General features: G+C 39.1%; 1 protein-coding gene across 2 annotated transcripts in view; it reads right to left on the bottom strand.

Moving 5' to 3' along the window:
• Gpatch2 (G-patch domain containing 2) overlaps positions 1–20,387 on the bottom strand; it is a 135,746-nt gene that overhangs the window by 97,893 nt on the left and 17,466 nt on the right. Inside the window, exons 4-6 of one of the 2 annotated variants that reach the window (XM_021198660.2) lie at positions 18,677–18,859; positions 18,146–18,225; positions 17,205–18,018 (exon numbers count right to left, since the gene is read on the bottom strand). In XM_021198660.2, coding sequence (XP_021054319.1) covers positions 17,986–18,018; positions 18,146–18,225; positions 18,677–18,859 — 296 coding nt within the window. In that variant the 3' untranslated portion in view covers positions 17,205–17,985. Of the gene's footprint in view, positions 1–17,204; positions 18,019–18,145; positions 18,226–18,676; positions 18,860–20,387 lie in introns of those variants that run through there. The other variant, XM_021198659.2, reaches the window with a different exon arrangement.

The raw sequence follows: 20,387 nt of genomic DNA, 5'->3' as shown, positions 1-20,387 counted from the left end.
TTTGTTCTTCCCCCAAAGCTGTGGTGAAGGGCTGAGCTATGCTCCCCACCCAGGGCTTAAAAACCCCAAATAATGGAGATGTTATCTCTCAGTGAGATGAAACAAATGCTGAGAACCAATGGGTTCTCAGAATCCAGGGATTCCGTACCATGACCTGTATGTACGGTGACCCTGAGCAGGTGAAAGCAGTCATAAGTACACACACACACACACACACACACACACACACATATATATATATATATATATATATATATATATATATATATATATATACTTATATAATTTATAATATAGGTCATTTGATAACCAGCTCGTCCTTACAAGTGGATCTTCTGCCTAGTCCCCTCAGACACCTGAGCTCTGGGTGCCTGAAGTAAGTGGGTAATACGGCTCATGTCATCTGACCTCCTCTGAGGATGAGACCAACGAAATTCTCTGAACAACATATAGTCAGGATGGAAGGAATTATTCTGTCTTCTTAGGTCTATGCTATTTTCATTGTTGCAGAAATTCTACAACAGTCTGTCAGTAGGGAAGCAGGAGATCAGGCTGAAGGAGGTGAGGCTGAAGGAGGAAGTGAAGCCTCAAGGGTGGGCACAGGTTTCAGAGAAAGTTTTAACTGAGGTACATCTTGAGGGGAACATTTCCAAACCCAAACCCCAGTGATGCAGTGCCTCACAAGGTGACAATGGCACACTCAGGACACAGCAACAAGGTAGACATAGGATACAAATGTGGAAGAAGTGAGAGGCCTAGAGCCAAAGCCGCAGAGAGGGGCAAACGGACTTCTTTTGGCATGCATAAATTAGATAAGTAGGGGCACCAGCATTAACAATGTGGCTGCCGGGCTATGATTGCATGCATAGATCGGTGCTGCTGTATAGGCTCTGGTCAAAGCAGCTTCTTTCTGCAGGGGGAAGGGGTAACTCAGCAACTCAGAACCCATCCAAGAGCTGAAGGAGTGACTGCTGAGTGCTGAGAGCTGGTGGGTGGGATGGAGTGCCTTGAGCACTGAGAGCTGGTGGGTGGGATGGAGTGCCTTGAGCACTGTGTTCCAGGCATGACATAGCCCTGGCACTTCTGAGCTCTATGATTACATCCACAGACCTGCCAACATTCCACATGACCTGGTCAACATTCCATTATGAGGGGGTGGAGCCACATGGCCTGCTCCTCCCTGAAAGGTTGCTAAGGAGGAGGGGCTCACAAGACCCTACTTCTCCTTGAGGATATATAGAGCGTTAACTGCTGCAGCAGAGAAGAGGTAGGCTGATTCTGTGGTGTAGCCCCTGATAAGTCACTCATGCTCTTCTAAATGACACTAATTAAACTCATGGGTTTACCAAAAGTCAGGAAAGCAGAATAGGGTCTAGCAGGGAGGAATGGACAACAGAGGGTCCTAAGAGTGGACTGAACAAAGTACATTGTGTGTGTGTGTGTATGTGTAAATGTCATAATGAAAATATTAAGTATATTAATATATGTTAATAAAAACTATTACTGGTCTTTAAAAGGCACAAGCTTTTGATATTTATGTATTTTTACTTGAAAGAACATGATTTGATATACTTTCATGTTTAATGTGATAAGAAAAACAAATTAAGAAGTACATAGAAGTCAGAGATTAAAGCTTATATAGCTAGCTGCATTTATCAAAACTTGTAGTTTTTAATATAGAAATTAATTTGGTTAACCCAAATGAATAATATATTTTAAAGAATCTATCAAAATATTAAATTTTTAATTGAGTGCTTAATATTTAATTTTTAAGTTCACAGATATTTTACAATGTACTACTCTGAGATAGAGACTTGATGTGTGAGCCCTAGGTTCAATCCCCAATAATACAGGATCCCAAAAAATAAAAAAAAATGAAAAAGAAAAAAGAAAAGGAAAAAAGACATGCAAGTCAAGTCAAGTCTGATCTTTGTAGTACAATATTCATGGTACTATGAAGTTAGTCAAAATACTGTGTTCTCAGAAGGCTGCGCTAACCACAGGACTTTTGGTCTCTAGCTGCTCCATCAGCCATGTATCATCTCCTAGGGTTGCAATGATACCAATCTGCCAGTAAGTTGTAGACTTCAGTCAAATTAGTTCATACCATCTTCATTTCCTCACAGTAACCACTCTGAAAAGGTGCTGGAGAACTTTGTGTAAGTTTAAAAGTTTAGACTTGACACAGCCTCGGGGCGTGCTGGGAATAGGTGCATTTTCATTGAATGAGTGAGAGAAGCAGCTAATCCCTGCTTTCATTCTCAAGTTCTCTCTGGAAGCACAGTGGGAGTGCTGGGAGAAGTAAAGGACTAAGTCTGAGTGCACAGCCAGTGCTCACTGCACTGAAGTGCAATTTAAGATAGCAAAGATGGAAAATGTTCAGACACCACATAATGAAATTTTTCAAGATAACAACTCCATTCTCCGGATATACTCCGTAAGAATAAGCAGATGATTTCTCGGGCTTAGGACAGACTATGAAGTGGCAATATAAAAACACATACTTACAAAATAAAGGCATGCAGCCAAACTAGAGATGAGATTAATGAGAAGACCTCAGTAAAAGATGTGGGTCAGACACAGCTAGCTCTGCTCACTTGGAATGGCACTTCTGAGTTAATGCTTTTGAGAAATAGGTTCCAATTATGATGAGTATTTGACCCTAATTCAAACAGACCCTGTCTCCTCATGAACACTTTACATGAACTGACGGCACACCATGGACCTCAATTCAAACTGAATCAATGGGAACTGCCACCTAACAACTTTCTGTGCACTCGCTTTATGAAACCTCAGCCTTCCTGCAAGTTACGAGGAAAAGTCCTCTAATCTCCTACTAAAAGAATTTACTGGATTGCATTTAAGTTCAAGTTCAAGGGTATTAAAATGTACACAGGAGAGTGAAGAAGGTACGGGGTTATAGATTTTAACTTCCTCACTAGAAAATTGACTGAAAATAGATTTTCTAATTTACAATGAATCAAAAGAGAAAACATTAGACCATAGCAGAAGTGGCACAAATGTATCAAAAGCCAAATGAATAAACATTTGAGGAGATTTATTATTAGAAATTGCAATAAATTTTGGAATGATGAATTGATTTTAGTTAAAAGGTATAACTGACAATTTATTGGGCGGGAAGATGCATTATTTTCCGATTGTTATCCATCTACAGTAAAACTGATTTGTGTCCTATTGTATTTTATGGAAAGGGAGAGTGCACCTTTCTGTGATTTAGATTAAATGTATTAATCATAACCAAGCACTGTGACCTATATATCTACTATTAAAGAAGATTTTTGACATTTAATTCTGTAGCGATATTTTGGCTCTGTACCACTCTTCCTAAATCCAATTCCGGCTACAGTTGGCAGATTTCTCCCTTTTAATTTTATGAGGCTGAAAGTAGCATTTAACCACCCATGCGGTAAATAATGCAGGATTAGAAATAGTTAGTGTTTTGTTTCCCTTTCAAGAGTGCTAATCCATCAAATCCAAAAATGTTCTCTAAAATTTTTCTATATTTTTGGCAATCTCTAATATATGGTATCATAAAAACTATAAAATTAAATAAAATGCATTCCACAGAGGAGAGATGTGCTTTCCTGGGACAGCCGAGGAGAGCAGAGAAAATGGACTTTGAATCGGAAACATGCAGTCTTTGGGGAAAACCACACACAACTTTAAAAACGGTCATTCAAACATGACATTAGATTAGGGACTTTTAATCTTATTCTTTCGCTTAATGAATTTTAACAAGTTTGCAAATATTTTCTAAGCAACTTAACCACTTATTATCCATTTGCCATGCAGTACAGCTAAAGTGTTAGACTAAGTGGTCAAATAATTATCAAACATTTAGATGCTCTGTGGGTATGGCCAAAGGATACTATAAACACTAAAATCTTAAACCTAATACATCAATGTAATGCATAAAATTAATTCATTGCTTTTTAAGTAAAACAGGTATAAATTACATTCATGCTTCCTTACAGAAGCCAGTATTTATAGTTTGACTTAAATAGCTCAATTTTTATGTTTAATATGGAACTTAAAAATTATTAAAACCCACAACTTTAAAAGTACATTACTAAGCCAATAATCAGTAAAACTGACTTTAAACAAAACCAAATTCCAACTTTCAAATCTGAATTCATGTAAAAATGATAATTTTGGTTATTAATGAATCAAATTATGACAATAATCACCCCATAACTGCACATGGTCTTAGAGATATATCAAAGTAATAAAATAACCTGTCAAATGAGTAATTATCTGCATTTAATCTATATATAAAACAAATGGCCCAGAAATGAGTAAAGTCTGTAATTCACTCAAGACATTGGGATGCCATATATTCATGGTTAGAACATCTAATTTCTTCATACATATTCATGTCTTAATTCATTTTTAATGAAATTCCTAATTACAAATTATTGTGAAAACAAGTTTATATTCTCATAGTGATGAAATAAAATCAACAATTACCTACGGGAAATGAGGTAACATAAAGAGTGTATGTGTATGTATGAAGAAGCTTCCTTTTCCTTTTCCATGCATAAACTGTCTGCAGTGCCCTTCCTGTCCTTCACAGTGGTACACTGTGAAGCCGAGTTAAACACTGAGATACTGGAGGACAAGAAATTCACCTTGGCGAGGCAGCTGCGCCTTTAAGGGTATTCCAATGGAAAGTAAAGGCGTCTCAATAACAGACGACATGTTCAAGACTTTAAGAGCAGACAGCACAAGATTATATTCCAGGGAAGAATGAGGGCAATGAACTGGTGGAGGGGATGGATTCTAGAAGCTCCTGTCGTTGTGCGTGTGCCTGCTTGGTGTGTTTGTTCATCCATTTGTTGGATGTTGGGATAGTTTTCTGAGGTGGAGTCATGGAGCCTAGACTAAGCATAAACTCCTGCTGCCCCAGGCTTATAAGGAAGGCCGGGATTACGGGTGAACACCCACTCATTCACAGCAATCATGCCAAGCTTTTGACTGAAGACAAATTATTTCTATAAAATTTCAAACAATTTCAAAAGATAAACATTCAACAATAAAATTTCCTGCATCCATCTTCAGAATGAAAACCCAGTTAGATTTTAATCAACTTGTACAAGTGAACAGTCAATTTCATTTCATTCTTGTGGTGTTTCAGAAGTGAGCCTCCAAGCAAGAGCACCATAACCAGCAAGAGCACTGTAACTGGAAGCAGGGAGCCTGGGGAGGTTCCCAGCAAGCTGAGTCTATTAAAATGGGGAACCCAGCAGCCTAACCCAGGCCCAGGGTCTCTCAGTATCTGGGAAATCTCTTACCTGTGCATCTATCTGTAAAGGGAGGCTCTGCCGCTGTGAATGTGAGTCTAGCTACTCCAAGGCACATGGTCATTTCACCAGCCTCTTAGAACAGAAAAATTCACAGTATCCACAACTTCCTTTCTAAAGAATTTTAAAAGGATTAAAAAGCAAATTATGATCCAACAGTTAAAGCAAGAAGATCCCTGAGTAGAGGAGGGAAAGCTGAGAAAAGGGAGGGATGTGTCTTTACATGATGAGAATACTGCACCTTCAAAAATAAGATGAAGTCTCACCGACCAAACACAAAATGATAGTTTCCCTAATACATTAAATTGACCAAAATAGTTAAAATCCATTGTTTTTGAGATCCAATATGTCCATCCAAGATTTGTAAAATCAACTGGAAATATAAGCATTTTGCTTTTGCGGAGAAGCCTAAGGAGCCCGACTGTTACATCCTTGAGCAGGGGCCCACAGGACAAAAATTAAGTCCTGACGCTACTATTTGCTATAATCCTGAACAAGTCTGGTTATCTAGTGTGTGTGAATGTGTGAGCCCATAAGGAAGTCCCTGCTCTGTTCCCATGAGACAGGCTCTCAGTGAACTGATAGTTGGTGCATCCCTTCCTGTGTGCCGTTCCTGCTGCTCAGGCTGGCTAGCAAGCCAGAGCGATCCTTTCCCCACCTACCTCAGGAGAACTTAGTCACACTTAGCTTTCCTGTGGATGCTAGATTCCTCACACCTGCATAGCACCATGGCCAGTCTTAGTCACTGAGCCAGGCCCCTGGGCCCCTGGTAATGCATTTGCACTATGGAAAGTACAATAATACCTACCTCAGACACTTCCTATTAAATGAAGGATGTTAACAAAGAAATTAAAGAACTATTTGGTAATAAGATAATAACACTAAATACTGTAAGATACTATTATACCAATAAAGGATTTTTATTGAAGTATTTATATTAAAAAGCTAATATAAAAAGCAAATTACTGAATAATTTGAAATATGCTATTATACCAATGAAGATCTACGTGTAGCTTTGTGATCTCTCAGACAGTCCAAAATGCACAGTGGCAGGCATTGTTCTGGCAGGAGTAGTGTGGAAGGGATGGCACAGGGAAAGGTGTTGTACACCACACTTGACCTCTAGACTTTCAAACCCTACGTATCTGTTACTTTTTTAAATAATCAAAATGAAAAAGACATTAGGGGTAACTTCACAGTACATACAACAGTGATCCTGCATAAGAGTGTGGTTTTCTCCCAAAGCCTGACTGCGGTTGACAAAGGGCCATAAGGACAAAGAGAACAGAGAAGAAAACAGCATCAAAGATGGAAAACCAAAAGCTGGGAGGCTGAGAGGCTACTGCTTAGCTTCACATGCAAAAGTGCAAAAGCAAGCTGAGGGAAGCATCCGACCCCCCAAAAAGGCTGGGAACTGGATGTGAAGCATGACTTAAACAGGTACCTGCGTGATGTCTGATGTCCCCCGTGTATGGGTATTTCTGCCTATATGTATGTCTGTGCCCTATGCACATGGGGGGCATCAGATCCCCTCAAACAGGTGTTGTGAAAGGCTGTGAGCCACTGTGTGAGTGCTAGGACCCAAAGCTGAGCACGCTAGAAGAGCAGCCAGTGGTCTTGAGCCACCCCTCCAGCGTTGTACATCTGACTTTAAAACACTGATCCTAGCTCCTACTCCTTGGCCCAGACACTCACATCAGCACTGTTAGCCTAGATTTCAGCACAAGTCTAAAGTTGATCACGTGAAGATACAAATTCGAAAGGAGCTGTCCCTACTGACTTCCCAGGAAGTTATTATTACAGTCATGGAGATTCAGTGGAAGTCTGTGCACTGAATGTTCCCCGCAGCTAGTGACCTCTGTCATCCTTTCCCACCCTGGCCTATAGGGAAACCCTACAGGTAAAAGAGCCAAGGATTTCCTAGTCACACAGTCAACAAGTTCTGTATCTGTCACAAGGCATTCAATTAACTTGTTAGCACAGATTCAAATAGAATCTGCTATTCTATTTGTTATGAAATACATGCATACTCAGCTAAACTGTAAATACTGAAGACCTTAGACACCAATATTGGTTGGAAATTATGTTACAATCACACTGGCAACCTTACTAGATAATTATTTTAAAAAATCCTTAAAAATGAGACAAACACGGTCACTATCAATACTGAATAAAAAAAAAAAGGTTAAGCTCAGACTCTGTACTGAGAGCTGGACTATCATGGTGACAGTCGCAAATACAGAATACCACAGCAAGCACATGATAGAGCATAAAGCCATTGGGTACCAACAGGTGGATGAATGGGTGGGCAGAGACAGACGGAGAGATAAAAAGCCAAGATGCTGTCATTCCAGATGAGAGGTGAAGGAGGAATGAAGAGTGTGTGACTCTAACAGTGTGAACAACAAATGCTAAGGTTGAATACTGAAAGGCCAGGCCAGGCCAGGCCAGGGGCAAGGTCTCAGAAGCCATTATGACCACGTGGAAGGGATATAACTGTCAGGGATCATGGTGGCAGTAAATGCAGAAAGAAAAACCTCTGGGTTTTATTACAAAGGCAATGAAAGCTGTGTTTTCTAAAACTGGGAAGTCACAAATGTTTACAAATGTTCACTTGGAGTTATAGGTGATAAGGATTAGAAGCCAGAAAAATCAAGAGACCAGGGAACGTAATGTCCCACCAAGTAAGAGAGCAAGAGCACAGGCTGGGTGGTAAGAGCAGGGACTGCAGAGGAGGGACAGCTGTGCAGTCAGGAAGCTGAAGAGAAGTCCAAACCAAGGTCAAGCTCAACACTAATCCCACACAGCCACTACTTCCCTAAATAACTGCTTCTTTCTCTTCCTCCCTTTTCAAATTAATTTATGCTAATCAAACTTAGGCACTAGAAGACTAAGATACAAGTCTAAATGACTATACCTAACCTAAACTAGTGCAAATCAAAAACCATCCAAAGCTCCCGCTGGGCAGACAGCTGAACCAAGGGATGTGTTGCTAAGGTTATCAGGCAGACAGAGACGACGTTTCCCAGTCAGCTGTAGCATATACTGACTAACAAGTGCTGTGAAAATGTTTCTGGGAATCAAAAATAAGAAAAGTTGCAGGGCTGTCCTCAGATTTGCTCAGAAGGCTGAGGCAGGGGGATGCTCTTGGAATACAGCTGCTCACTTAGGCAGCTGATTGAGATCTTGCATCAAAAAAATAAATAAATAAATCAAATGGAGCTAGGAATGTAGCTCACTGGTACAGTGTTTGTGTGACTTGTAGGAGAGCTGGGTTCAATACTAAAAACTACTAAAAATAAAAAAAAAATAAAAAATAAAAACTACCCAGTACTAAAAATAGAAAAGAATTAGCCTATCAAAGATACTAGGAAATGAAACTAAAATAAGCTATTAAACTTTGAATTTAAAGACTAAGTTATCTGAAATGTAAGAAATCCAAGCTAATATGAAGTCCTTAAAAAACTAGGCGATATGGGGCTGGTGAGATGGCTCAGTGGTTAAGAGCACCTGACTGCTCTTCCGAAGGTTTGGAGTTCAAATCCCAGCAGCCACATGGTGGCTCATAACCATACGTAACAAGATCTGACGCCCTCTTCTAGAGTGTCTGAAGACAGCTATCGTGTACTTACATATAATAAATAAATAAATCTTTAAAAAAAAAAAAACTAGGCGATATTTTTAAATGTTACTATAATATATTACAACAGACAGATAAACACGCCCCTACAGGTTCAGAGTTATATTTATTGATTTTCTGAAACACTTTCATAGTAAACCATCTCCTGATCCATACATGAAACTGTAGGAAGAAGATGCTTTAACCAAACAACAACAAAAATTTATCCAGCTTTCAGTTTATTCCATAAGCAATGACAATTATCAAACATTGAAAAATAGAAAATTATAAATGTTGTTGGCTTAAAACTGAGGTATGCCAGGCGTGGTGGCACACGCCTTTAATCCCAGCACTTGGGAGGCAGAGGCAGGCGGATTTCTGAGTTCAAGGCCAGCCTGGTCTACAGAGTGAGTTCCAGGATGGCCAGGGCTACAGAGAAAACCTGTCTTGAAAAAGAAAAAAAAAAAACAAAAACTAGAACTGAGGTATACTGTTTGAATCTATCTGTGGGTTATCAGAACCCCATTTCTTAAATAGTAGGCAGCAAATATCTGATTGGCATATATTGACTCAACAATACAAGACGGAAACTTTCCGTCTAAATAATTTCTCCATGAATCCTGTTTTGCAAATTGACCTTCAGTTGGAGGATGTACAGGTGATTTCAGTACAAAAAAGCTTACTACATATTATTTGGAAGTGCTCTACCCATCACTTACTACATATTATTTGGAAGTGCTCTACCCATCACTGATTTTTGAACTTTTCTGATAGTAGGTTTCTGACATATCTAAAGGCAAATTAGAAAACTGAGTTTTATAGACCATCAGAATAATTTTATCAGCAACATAAAAAGCAGAAAACCAGAGATGAACAAGCCTTGGAAAAAGTAAAATGTACGCAGCATTTCTACCTCCCTGACTTTGGTTTACAGGGACAGAAAGTAGTAGGGACTCTGGCAATGTCACAGCCACTGTACAGGGCAGCCAAGAAATGGTATGAATGGGAACATCCATTTGTGGAGTGGAATCGCTTGGTCACCAGTCAGCAGCAATGAATCTCTTTACAGGGAGAAAGAGGGTAGGTTTGAGACAGGGCCTTGCTACACAGCCTTAGCTGGCCAGCACTCACTATACTGTTGACAAGACTGGCTGGCCTAGAACTTTCCACAATTTACCTGCTTCTGTTTCTAGAACACTAGTATTACAGATGTACTACCATGCCCAGGCTTAATTTCTTAAAAATAAAAAGGAGTATTTAGAATATATTTCAAAAGTTTCTTAGGACACAACACAGAAATACAGCACTTAGGTAGCTAGAATCTAAAATGTATTTTAAGTCTTAAACATGGCCAGACATGGTAGATTATGTCAATAACCATAGCACTCTGAACTCTGAGGAAAAAAGGTCAACTGGAGGCCACAGCCCAGTGCTACATGGAGAGCTCAGGCCAGCCTTAGATAAACAAAGAATCCGTAGTCACAGAAACATAGACCACCTCCTACTTTTTTTTAAACTCATGTCTTAATGATTCATCAGGGAGTCCAGCCCAAAGGTAGTAGGGTAAGGAGATGCGTGCTTATGGTGTAACACTTAAAAAGGTGGACACCATCCTTGGTTCCATAGCAAGTTCAAAGCCAGCTTAGACTACATGAGACTATGCTTTAAAAACAAGTCTATAGATATCTAATAAATATTAATGTGAAGGCATCTCTCTAAGTGACAGAAGAACTCATATTACTTTATACAATTTGTTTTTTAAAAGCAGAAGGTGAGGTATCTGAGAAGTCCCAGGGCAGAAGAGAATACAAGCGCTTACACATTAACTTTTGGTATAGTCACTGTGATTAAACATTAAACAGGACAGTCTAAGTCCCATCTAACTAGCTACCACTTACAAAGTCCCTTGACCCTAACCCATCTTCTGAATGCACAGGTGCGAGGCCGCACATGCTCCTTTCCCCAGATGAGTGGCCAGTGGAAGAGCCACCCGAGCGACAGCAGGCACTAGGTGGGTTAAGGCTGGGAAGTCACCGTAGGCTACAATGTTATGCAATAACCTTCCTGTCTTGCAACTGCCCTGCTGCCTTTCTAATTGTGGGTCTTCTTTGCCCCCACAACCCCACCCCATCACCACGGCTACTTTTGTCTGTTTACTTTTCCCCTCCAAGATTACTTCTAGTCATTAAACTAAAAGCTATAGGTGACCACGATACTGACAGCAGCCAGATGTAAGGCAAGAGCATACACAGCTGTATCATTGTTTTATCTAGTGGAGGCAGTACTGACCAATCCTGCTTGAGTAAGTGGACACCGTTCACATACTGAGATAGAAGATATCAAATGGAGGAAGGAACAGGATGGAAACCTCAGAAACAATCTTAGCTTATACTTACCTAATACACTTTCTATACAACTATCAGTATGACCAGGGATGACACGGCTTCACAAGATTACAATAGACTATGATCCAATTCGTGCTATGTTTATCTCAACTGCCTGTTCTATAAACCCCTCCACATTTATCTAATCAGTCTATCCAATCAATCAATTCTTGGCATGTTTATCTCAAAACCCTCGAAATGGCATGTCAACTCAAGCACTTGCTATGCCTTCATGCCTATCACTTCCTACACTCCATGAGTTAGTGAGCTCTAACTCATTCTTCTAACTCATCCTTCAGGTATCAGCTAAAACATCCTGGAGAGACTGTCCCAGAATCTTACCAAGTTACTCCAAAATAAGAGAGGAAACATAAGAGCAACATGCTAAGAGAGAAGACGGGCTTCCTTGGAGGGAAGGAGAACACAGTGAATTAACAGAGTAGAAAAACTGACCAGAAGGCTCTAGACTGGGTGACATTAAAGATTGGTAAGAAAGTACCAGGAGCTAATTATTAACCCACTCCAAGACATAAATACGTTATGATTATTACACTTCTTGATTATGGGTACCATTCAACATAGGGAAAACTGATAAGGATATCTCAACATAACTCACACTTTAGTATGTTAAACAGAAATAAAGACTACTTTAGGAAGAGAATTTATATTTATTAGCAACATGACAGCAATATGAAGAAACATCCAAATCATATTAATTTCCAGTTTAAAGTGTAAACACAAACCTACTTTATAGGAATGTTGATAGTATTGACTTAAATATGTCAACAGTACACGGAAAGAATCCAGCACACACTGAGCATGGTTATGTATCTCACATGGCACACCATACTGAAACCACAAACCCAAACTCAAATAGGAGAGAGGCAAGCACAAGTACTTAATCGACAGAAAAATATATGTGGTCCCATTTTGTCCCATTAAAATATCATGATATGGAGAATACAGCACTCAAATGCAAGTAAGTGAATAAATGGGTATACTACAATGCACCATTAAATAAGTATGTATATCCACATTAAAAATATAATCCAAGAATATCTGTACTAATATTGATCCTTATGAGATATTATGAGATTTACATTTTCAATTATCAATTATGGTCATAAAAATTTCACAATATAATATATAAAGTAAAATAGAAGTAAAAATTTTAAAGCAAACACAATACTAGATTTTGTATGAGAAATATTAACATTTTATTGATTTGTACTTTTCTATAATACAGAATCAATTTTATCTCCAAAAATTCTAAGATTAAAATAGTTTGAAATCTAGGTTTCAAGCTTATTCTGAAAAGAACATGAAATTAATATATACTTAGCATAATTAGAATATAACTTTCTAAACATACATTCTCCAAAGTCTCCAAATTTCCAGGCAGAAAGATGATCATAAAGGATTCAGCTGCTAAAATTTCCACTAAAAAGGCTTGAATTATACTCACTTTATAATCAAAATATACTTGCAGACACAGGCTATGTGTTATTTTACATCACTTTAGATTTTGTCATAAACTCTTTTCACTTTGACTAGTCTTAAAAAAATAGTTATTTAAACCCCTTTTCTAAATGAATTCCATTTTAGAGCCTTCTCAGTAAAAGGCTATAGCAGAACCTAAATATCCCTACTTTAGAAACTGCACCACAAGCACTGAGAGGACATCTGAAGAGTTCACTACAGTAAGACAGTCAGAAAGTAAGTACCTACAACAGTTCATGGTCAGTCACAGCATGAACCGCCTTAGGGCTCCTCTGTCCTGAGTGATACAAGGTATGTATGAACAGTGATAGGACACTTTGTAGAAAGGGTTAACATGCAGGTTTTGATCATATACTTAAACTTAAAACATCAATATAAGAAATCAACTCCAGCACATTCTTTTTTTTTTTTTTTTTCAAAACACTTTACATGGTCTTATAATCGCACAAAACTGGTCTTCAAGCAACTGTAAACATGGTTAACAAAGCCCTCTACTTTACCACAATGTCTTACATAATACTGATTTTCAAACACTGTACTTTGAGATGAGTTTTTCCCTCCCAATCTTTCTGTAGTCAATACAATTTGAATAGATTCAGTGAATATTAGAACTGTTGATGATTCATTAGTTTAAAACAAAATAAAAAGAATTTAAAAATATTTCACCCTCAGAAAACACAAATTGGAAAACATAATTGGAATACTTAGGAGAAGAATATTCTGAGCCAGGTATTGTGGTGAATACCTTTAATCCCAGCACTGAAGAGGCAGGTTCAAAGGTTCAAAGCCAGTCAGGACTACATAGTGAGTTCATGCAGTCAGGGCTACACAGTGAGACTCTAGTAAAAATCAAACAAAAATGAAACAAAAAACCAAAGAGTAGGGCATTCTGGCCAAATGGACAGCTACCTTTTAATAAGGTTACTGACCCATGCTGCAAGGACAGTCTCCTCAAGCTAGATTCCAGCGTCATCACTATTACTGTTCTAAACAGCACTTAATGAATAAAGTCTAGAGATGTCAAGAGTGCAGGCTCTATCTTCTGGGTGACTACCTATGATAGTTTTTGAATATGCTTACTCCAGGGTGTGGCACTATTAGGAGGTATGGCCTTGTTGCAGGAAGCATGCCAATGTGGGCATGGGCTTTAAGACCCTCCTTGTCTTAGCTGCCTAGAAGCTGGTCTTCATTTGAAGACGTAGAATTTTCAGCTCCTACAGCTCCCAACCTGGTGATAATGAACTGAACCTCTGAACCTATAACCCAGCCCCAGTTAAACGTTGTCCTTTGTAAGAGTTGCCTTGGCCACAGTGTCTGTTCACAGGAGTAAAACCCTGAGCAAGGAATACCCCAGCACATTCCATAGAAGTAGCAATTCTCCTAAAATTACATAGTAAAGGGCTGGCTAGCGGGACACCAATAAACTGGAGTTTCTAACCAAACAGCAGTTAATTCTTCTTTTTGCAATTTTTGAGACAGGGTCTCATATAGTACAGGCTAACCTCAAATTTGTTATTTTACCAAGGATGTTCTTTAACTCATGAGTCTCTGGTCTCTCCTCTCAAGTGGTGGTACTAGTATATACCACCATGACCAGTCAAGTAGTTCTTCCCAACAGTAACTTCTCAAGACATATAATCTCACATAGACGTGGGCATAATTATTTAAGGATTAAAACTGGATTCAAACCTCGTAAACAGTGTAAAAGAATAGCTGAATGACGGATCTGAGATGGAGGAGGCATGGAGAGACAGGCTTTAGAGGCCTGCAGTTCAATTCATTCAGAACAATTCTTCAGACTATACCATAGACAGAAGTCAGACTAAACATAAATAAGATACAAAAGGAACTAAAGATCTATAACTAAAGATCTATAAAATACTGTACTCTATTAAGGTAATGTCAAATTATATATGAAATATGAATTGAAAAGTTGAAGGTTAAATTCTACACTAGGATTCATGATATCTGCACTAACAGCAATTATCACTTACTAGTAATACTATGGGCCAAAGGTAGACCTGAGCCTCATTAAAGCCTGACAACATTTCTATCAAGTAAGTAGCCTGTATTTAACAAAACAAGAAACTGAGGTTTACCATGTACGTTCAAGTAATACTAAGAGTGAATTCCTAAATGAGTTGCCCATCTGTAACACTCTCCACCAGCAGTTCTCAGGCTCCTAGTGCTGCAACACTTTCATACAGTTCCTCATGTTGTGGTGACCGACCCCAACCATAAAATTATTTTGTTGCTCCTTCATAACATTATGAATCATAATGCAAATAACTGATATACAGAATCTGATACCCAACTCCTGTGGAGGTCATGACCCACAGGTTAAGAACCACAGTTCTATGATTCCACTCTATTTTCTACAAAAAGTATACTCATTTTTTTGTTCTTCCTTGCAGATTCTGAGTCTGAAAAATTCTACCAGCTAAAATGTATTTGCAACCTGAAAGGCAATACTCAGAACTTGTGCAGATCTTCTTGGATATGTGTATGGCAGTGGAAACTCTGAGCTGCCTCACGCAGTGAAGACTCGCAGCTGAGAAGAACACAGACTGTCTTCTTACTGCAGCACTGACCCAGTAACACGTGACCTTTGCATAACCTACTAAGTACTGGGTTACTGGCATTCTTGTGCTTTATCTGGTGAATTTACTGCTTTCGAATTCAGGCCCCAAACTCAGGTTGAAAGTAGAGTCTGTCATTGTGACTAAGCATGAGAAGGTCAGTGAGCCTTGTGGATAAAATACTTGTTAGAGAATCTCTGTTCGGCCTTTTTGGTGCTATTATCCATAAGTTCCACATCATGAATCAGCAATACACGGTAAATACCTTTAAACATAAATACACATATAACATTATGCAGCAGCAGCTAATGAGAAGATTGGGACCCCAGACTGCCAGGAACCTAAACCTACAAAGCCTTCAGTGTTATGCTGGACAGTCACCTGGGGATAGTCATATCTCCGTTAGGTCCCCTATCATTTCCTTCACAGACCCCCCCCCCAACATCACTTCCCACTCAGGAGCCTCTGCACCGTCCTCATTAACAGGTTGGAGCTAGACATGTTGAAATTTGCCTATGAAATGAATCTCTCAAATATACTTTGGTTTTCCCAGTGTGAATCTATACTAAATGAATTTAATTTATTAAAGAAATAACAGATACCCCTTAATGATGACTGCCTTAGCAGGTTAAAGCTTTTAAGATAGTTAACTATGTATAAAACTAGCAAAATCATATAGAGAATTGAAAAATATCTGCAAAAACTGAAAATCTTACCTTTATTACTCAAGTCAGAGATTTTATTGGGAAAAAAAATTTACAGTATGTAAAACTCTAAACAAGGACAATTCAGGGTTGTGAAAAAGAAAGCCTTTAGGAGTCCTCTGTTTTCAGTAAAAGTCTGGCCAGAATACGTCATGGCCTAACGCACTCATTCCATGTAAAACGCACACACAGAATATCTCCATGAAGTGAAGCCTAATCACCTCTTTACAATTTAGCCAGGAAAGGCAGCTTACAGTATGGTGGAGCCATGTATCATCAACATCATGAAGCTAGCCTATCAGTGTAATAGCTTCTATAAAATACCACAGGGAGGCTGCAATAAGCCTAGAAAATGGGCTACAAATCCCAGCTATGCTCAAGCAAGCAGTGGACCAAAAATAAAAATAGGTAAAACTCAGCCAAGAATTAGATAACCCTCATCTAGATTCACGATTGGTGAGGCAAAGTTCATAGGCTGGGATGTTACAGTGACTTATTCAGATCCAAAGGACAGTGACCATACAAAACAAACGCATTTCTGTAATTCAGTAAAAAACAAAAATTGTTGCTCTGAGACACAGTATTAAAATCCCTACTACAATTACTAAGCACATCTCTGCACCTTTAAACATGGGGAAGCCAGGGGCTCAACTTGCACCAAGTCACCTTTAGTCTCTCCAGAGACATTGTCATACGTTCCTACTTAATTTTACATCTTTCAGAACATAAAATATGAGGTAAAAGCAATGTTAACTTTAAGTTTCCTTTCCAATGATATTTAATTTAGCTATTAAGTGCTGAGCTGACAATCAAACCATACGTACATTAAACCACAAAGACTATCAATTATAGGAATTTTACAAAAATAGTAACCATTTTAAAATAACCATTTAAAAAAAAAACTCAAATGGCTTGAACTAGTAAAACGTAAGAATTATACCATCAATGAAAATGTTTGATTTCCCTCCTGATTGGTGAAAATGAGCTTATACAAGTATTTCTAAAACTCAATGGCACACGTGGGCAGCCATCCTAAGGATGAACGAGCATCTCCCAACAGACATGATGGTGAGACGCAGTTGTGCAGCATTGTTAAAACACACGGTCAGTGACCTCATCGAGTGCCAAGCCAGTGAGGCAGCTGTGACTCGCTCAAGGCACAGACACACAGCACTGAAAACAGAAGAGCAGATGACTCCCCGATGCTGACCAGCTTGTCCTCACTGTGCTGTGTGACAGGTAGGAGGACTCTTCCAGTACGGCAAAAACTAACAGGATTAATACAGAACAATTGTCCAAGTATGAAGTAAACCTAATAAAACATAAAGGTTATCAACCTCACCTATTACTTACATCACCTTATTCAAGAACCCTGAGTAAAACACAACTGTTTTAACCTTGCTGCTAGAGGAGACTCCTGTTAAAATGAACCATAAATGGCAATGCATCATTTCTTATTTACAACAGTCAGATATTAAAACTGAATCTCAACCAATCATAGAAATATTAAGGAATACTTGGGTTAAATATATTTTTCAATTTTCTATCTTTAGTTAGCATTTGGCAAAGCAAGTAATACATAAATAGATCCAATGTTAAAAACCATAAAAGACAAATATGTAAAAATATACAGTAGTTTGTAGTTTTTATCTCCCCAGGGTCACCCTACATCCCGGGGAGGCCTCCCAGTGAGACTCACTTGAGACTAAGAGAGAGAACACCAATCAATCCTGAGGCACAAACAGCCCCCGGCCTGCATCAAAGAGGCTCGCACTTCAGTGTGTCCCTCCCAGGAAGAGGACAGGAGCCAGGTTCCTTCGAATGCCATTCCCCAGGTGTTCAAAATGTAACTAATTTATTAGCATTAGAAGATTTGGCTTATAGGGGAATCTCACTGGTCCAGTTTGTAGCCTACAAAAAAATGGATTATTTTTAAGTATAACATTAGAATATAAATGAAGAATGAGGATGGGCCTTTTTATTCCAGAGAAATGGAAACATTTCCAAACATGACAATTCAATAAAAAAGCATGCCTACCATTGAAGGTGGAGCCCCTGAAGATTTTTTAATACTCTTTGAAGGCGTTCCATGAAGGCGACTGAGTCTAGCTTGGAAACCTGGGAGATCAAACAGTCAATTGAGAAGATATGTGATCACTGGGGCACAGAAGACCCCATCAACAGAGAATGAAAACTAAACTGCTGATAGTTGTGAACACAATGAAAATTACTGGAGGAAATGTGAAATTCATACTTAAAAGAGCTCAAGTAATTCCCAGCAGGGCTCTAATGCTCTGACGTACTAGCTTGCATTCCCATGCTGAGAACCCTCCCTCCATCCACTGCCTGGTGACAGTCCTCCCTGGCCTGATGAGTTGAGTGCAGGAAGAGGGCCAGCACTTTCAATGCTGTCACAGTGGGGGACTGCAGTACAGGCTAGGGCCCAGCAAGCTTCTCTCCAGCACCCTGTGTTTCTCCTGCCTCCACATTGGTCTGTCTGTCCTCCCAGTCAGTCTAGCCAGGAGGAGCCACATGCTAACAAGAGCAGCACTCAGGGACAACTACTGACCTCTTCTGCCAGGATGTGACATGAGAGGGAAGGAGCCACTTAAGATACTCTCAAACACAGGGTCTGGAAGGTTGGTGCCCAGCTCTGCTGGCTCTTCCTTTTCCCACCAGGGCACGACCCCAGCAATCCCGCATGCTCCGCCCGACTCCTTCTCATAGAACCAGTCACTCTGCTCATCATCACCTGGGAGAAGACAAAAACCCACCCAAGAGTCAGTTCTATCGTGGCAATAGGTACTTCAGGATCAATTATTCACTGATGTTGTAAGGGGAACCTAGCAGGTTATTTAAAATGACCATTAAATCCACTTAAGATCAGGGGCTGGCAACATTTTTATCTTTCTCTTAAGGGATTATTAAGAGCTATAAAGAGACAAACATATAAAATGTAGACAGCTTACAAAAATTGGAAGCAAGGAAGATTTGAAAGTGTGCACTAACTATGCCTAAGATCCCAAGGAGCCACGAGTGCAGACAGTTTGGAAGAGTTTTCATACATAAACCATCACTTTCCCTTTTAAGGGACTTCTGATTTTGAAATCTCTCACTATTAAAATGAAAATTGCAACCATGAAACAAAATATATGCAAAAATGTCTAAACCTTAGCTGAGGATGATATATGAGAAACAGATTTAGTTCAAATAAACAAAGTTAAAAGCAACTGTGAAATGAGAATCACAAGACTGTTTAACTTAGGGAACTAAAAAAATATTTTGTTAAAAATTCAATTTGCGCTGGGCGTGGTGGCGCATGCCTTTAATCCCAGCACTTGGGGGCAGAGGCAGGCAGATTTCTGAGTCCGAGGCCAGCCTGGTTTACAAAGTGAGTTCCAGGACAGCCAGGGCTATACAGAGAAACCCTGTCTTGAAAAAAAAAAAAATTACAATTTGCAAGACAAATATCAATATTTCGTAGGAGAGGTAACTTAAAATGTCACAGAGCAAGAGCAAGTCTACTAAATGCAAGCAGGGACTCACTAGAGACTGACCTCCCTATATCTGCATTGCCATTAGCACAACACTATACCAGGTATTGACACAAACCTAATCCCACACTTGACTTGTGGCACAGTTGAAGAATGTTTAGGCCAGCTTGTGTTATATAAACATAGAGCTTGTCTCAAAAAGGAAAAAAAAAAAAAAGCTACTCTAAAACTATGAAGTTATTCGAATTCACTTTTCTATGATACACCACGATATTGTCAAAAAGTAAATTAAATAGTCATTAAAAGCCTGGGCAAGGGATGGTGATAGGTGAATTAAAAATCCATTGTCCTATAACATGGAGAAAGTCACTTCTGCTCTATTAGTTCCCTCATTTAAAATAAATAAAAATTGGGAACTCATACAGTCCTTAATAAATGAGATGAAGTGAGAAGGGGTAAATTAAATAACAGAAAATCCCCAGCAACACAAGGTACAATAAACTCACAGTAACTGTTGCTATTTCTTCCTAAGCCAGGGCCTTCTAAAGAGTACCAGCCTTGCCAAGAAGTTTCTTTTTATTAAAGTTTATCATTTTATTTGATCATATCAACATCTATAAGCTGGGTAAGATCTGTATTTTAACAAAACTCGTCTATTTCCAAGGTAGTTCTACTGACATGCTCCTGGTGGCGTGTGCACAGCAGTGAGAAGAGTGGCCCTCCCGTGTGCTGGTGACGTGTGCACAGCAGTGAGAAGAGTGGCCCTCCCGTGTGCTGGTGACGTGT

Source organism: Mus pahari, chromosome 5 (genome assembly GCF_900095145.1).
Source record: "Mus pahari chromosome 5, PAHARI_EIJ_v1.1, whole genome shotgun sequence".
In the NCBI taxonomy this organism is placed as follows: Eukaryota; Metazoa; Chordata; class Mammalia; order Rodentia; family Muridae; genus Mus; species Mus pahari.
Note: the sequence above shows the minus strand (reverse complement) of the source record. Positions and strands in the feature narration are given on the sequence as shown.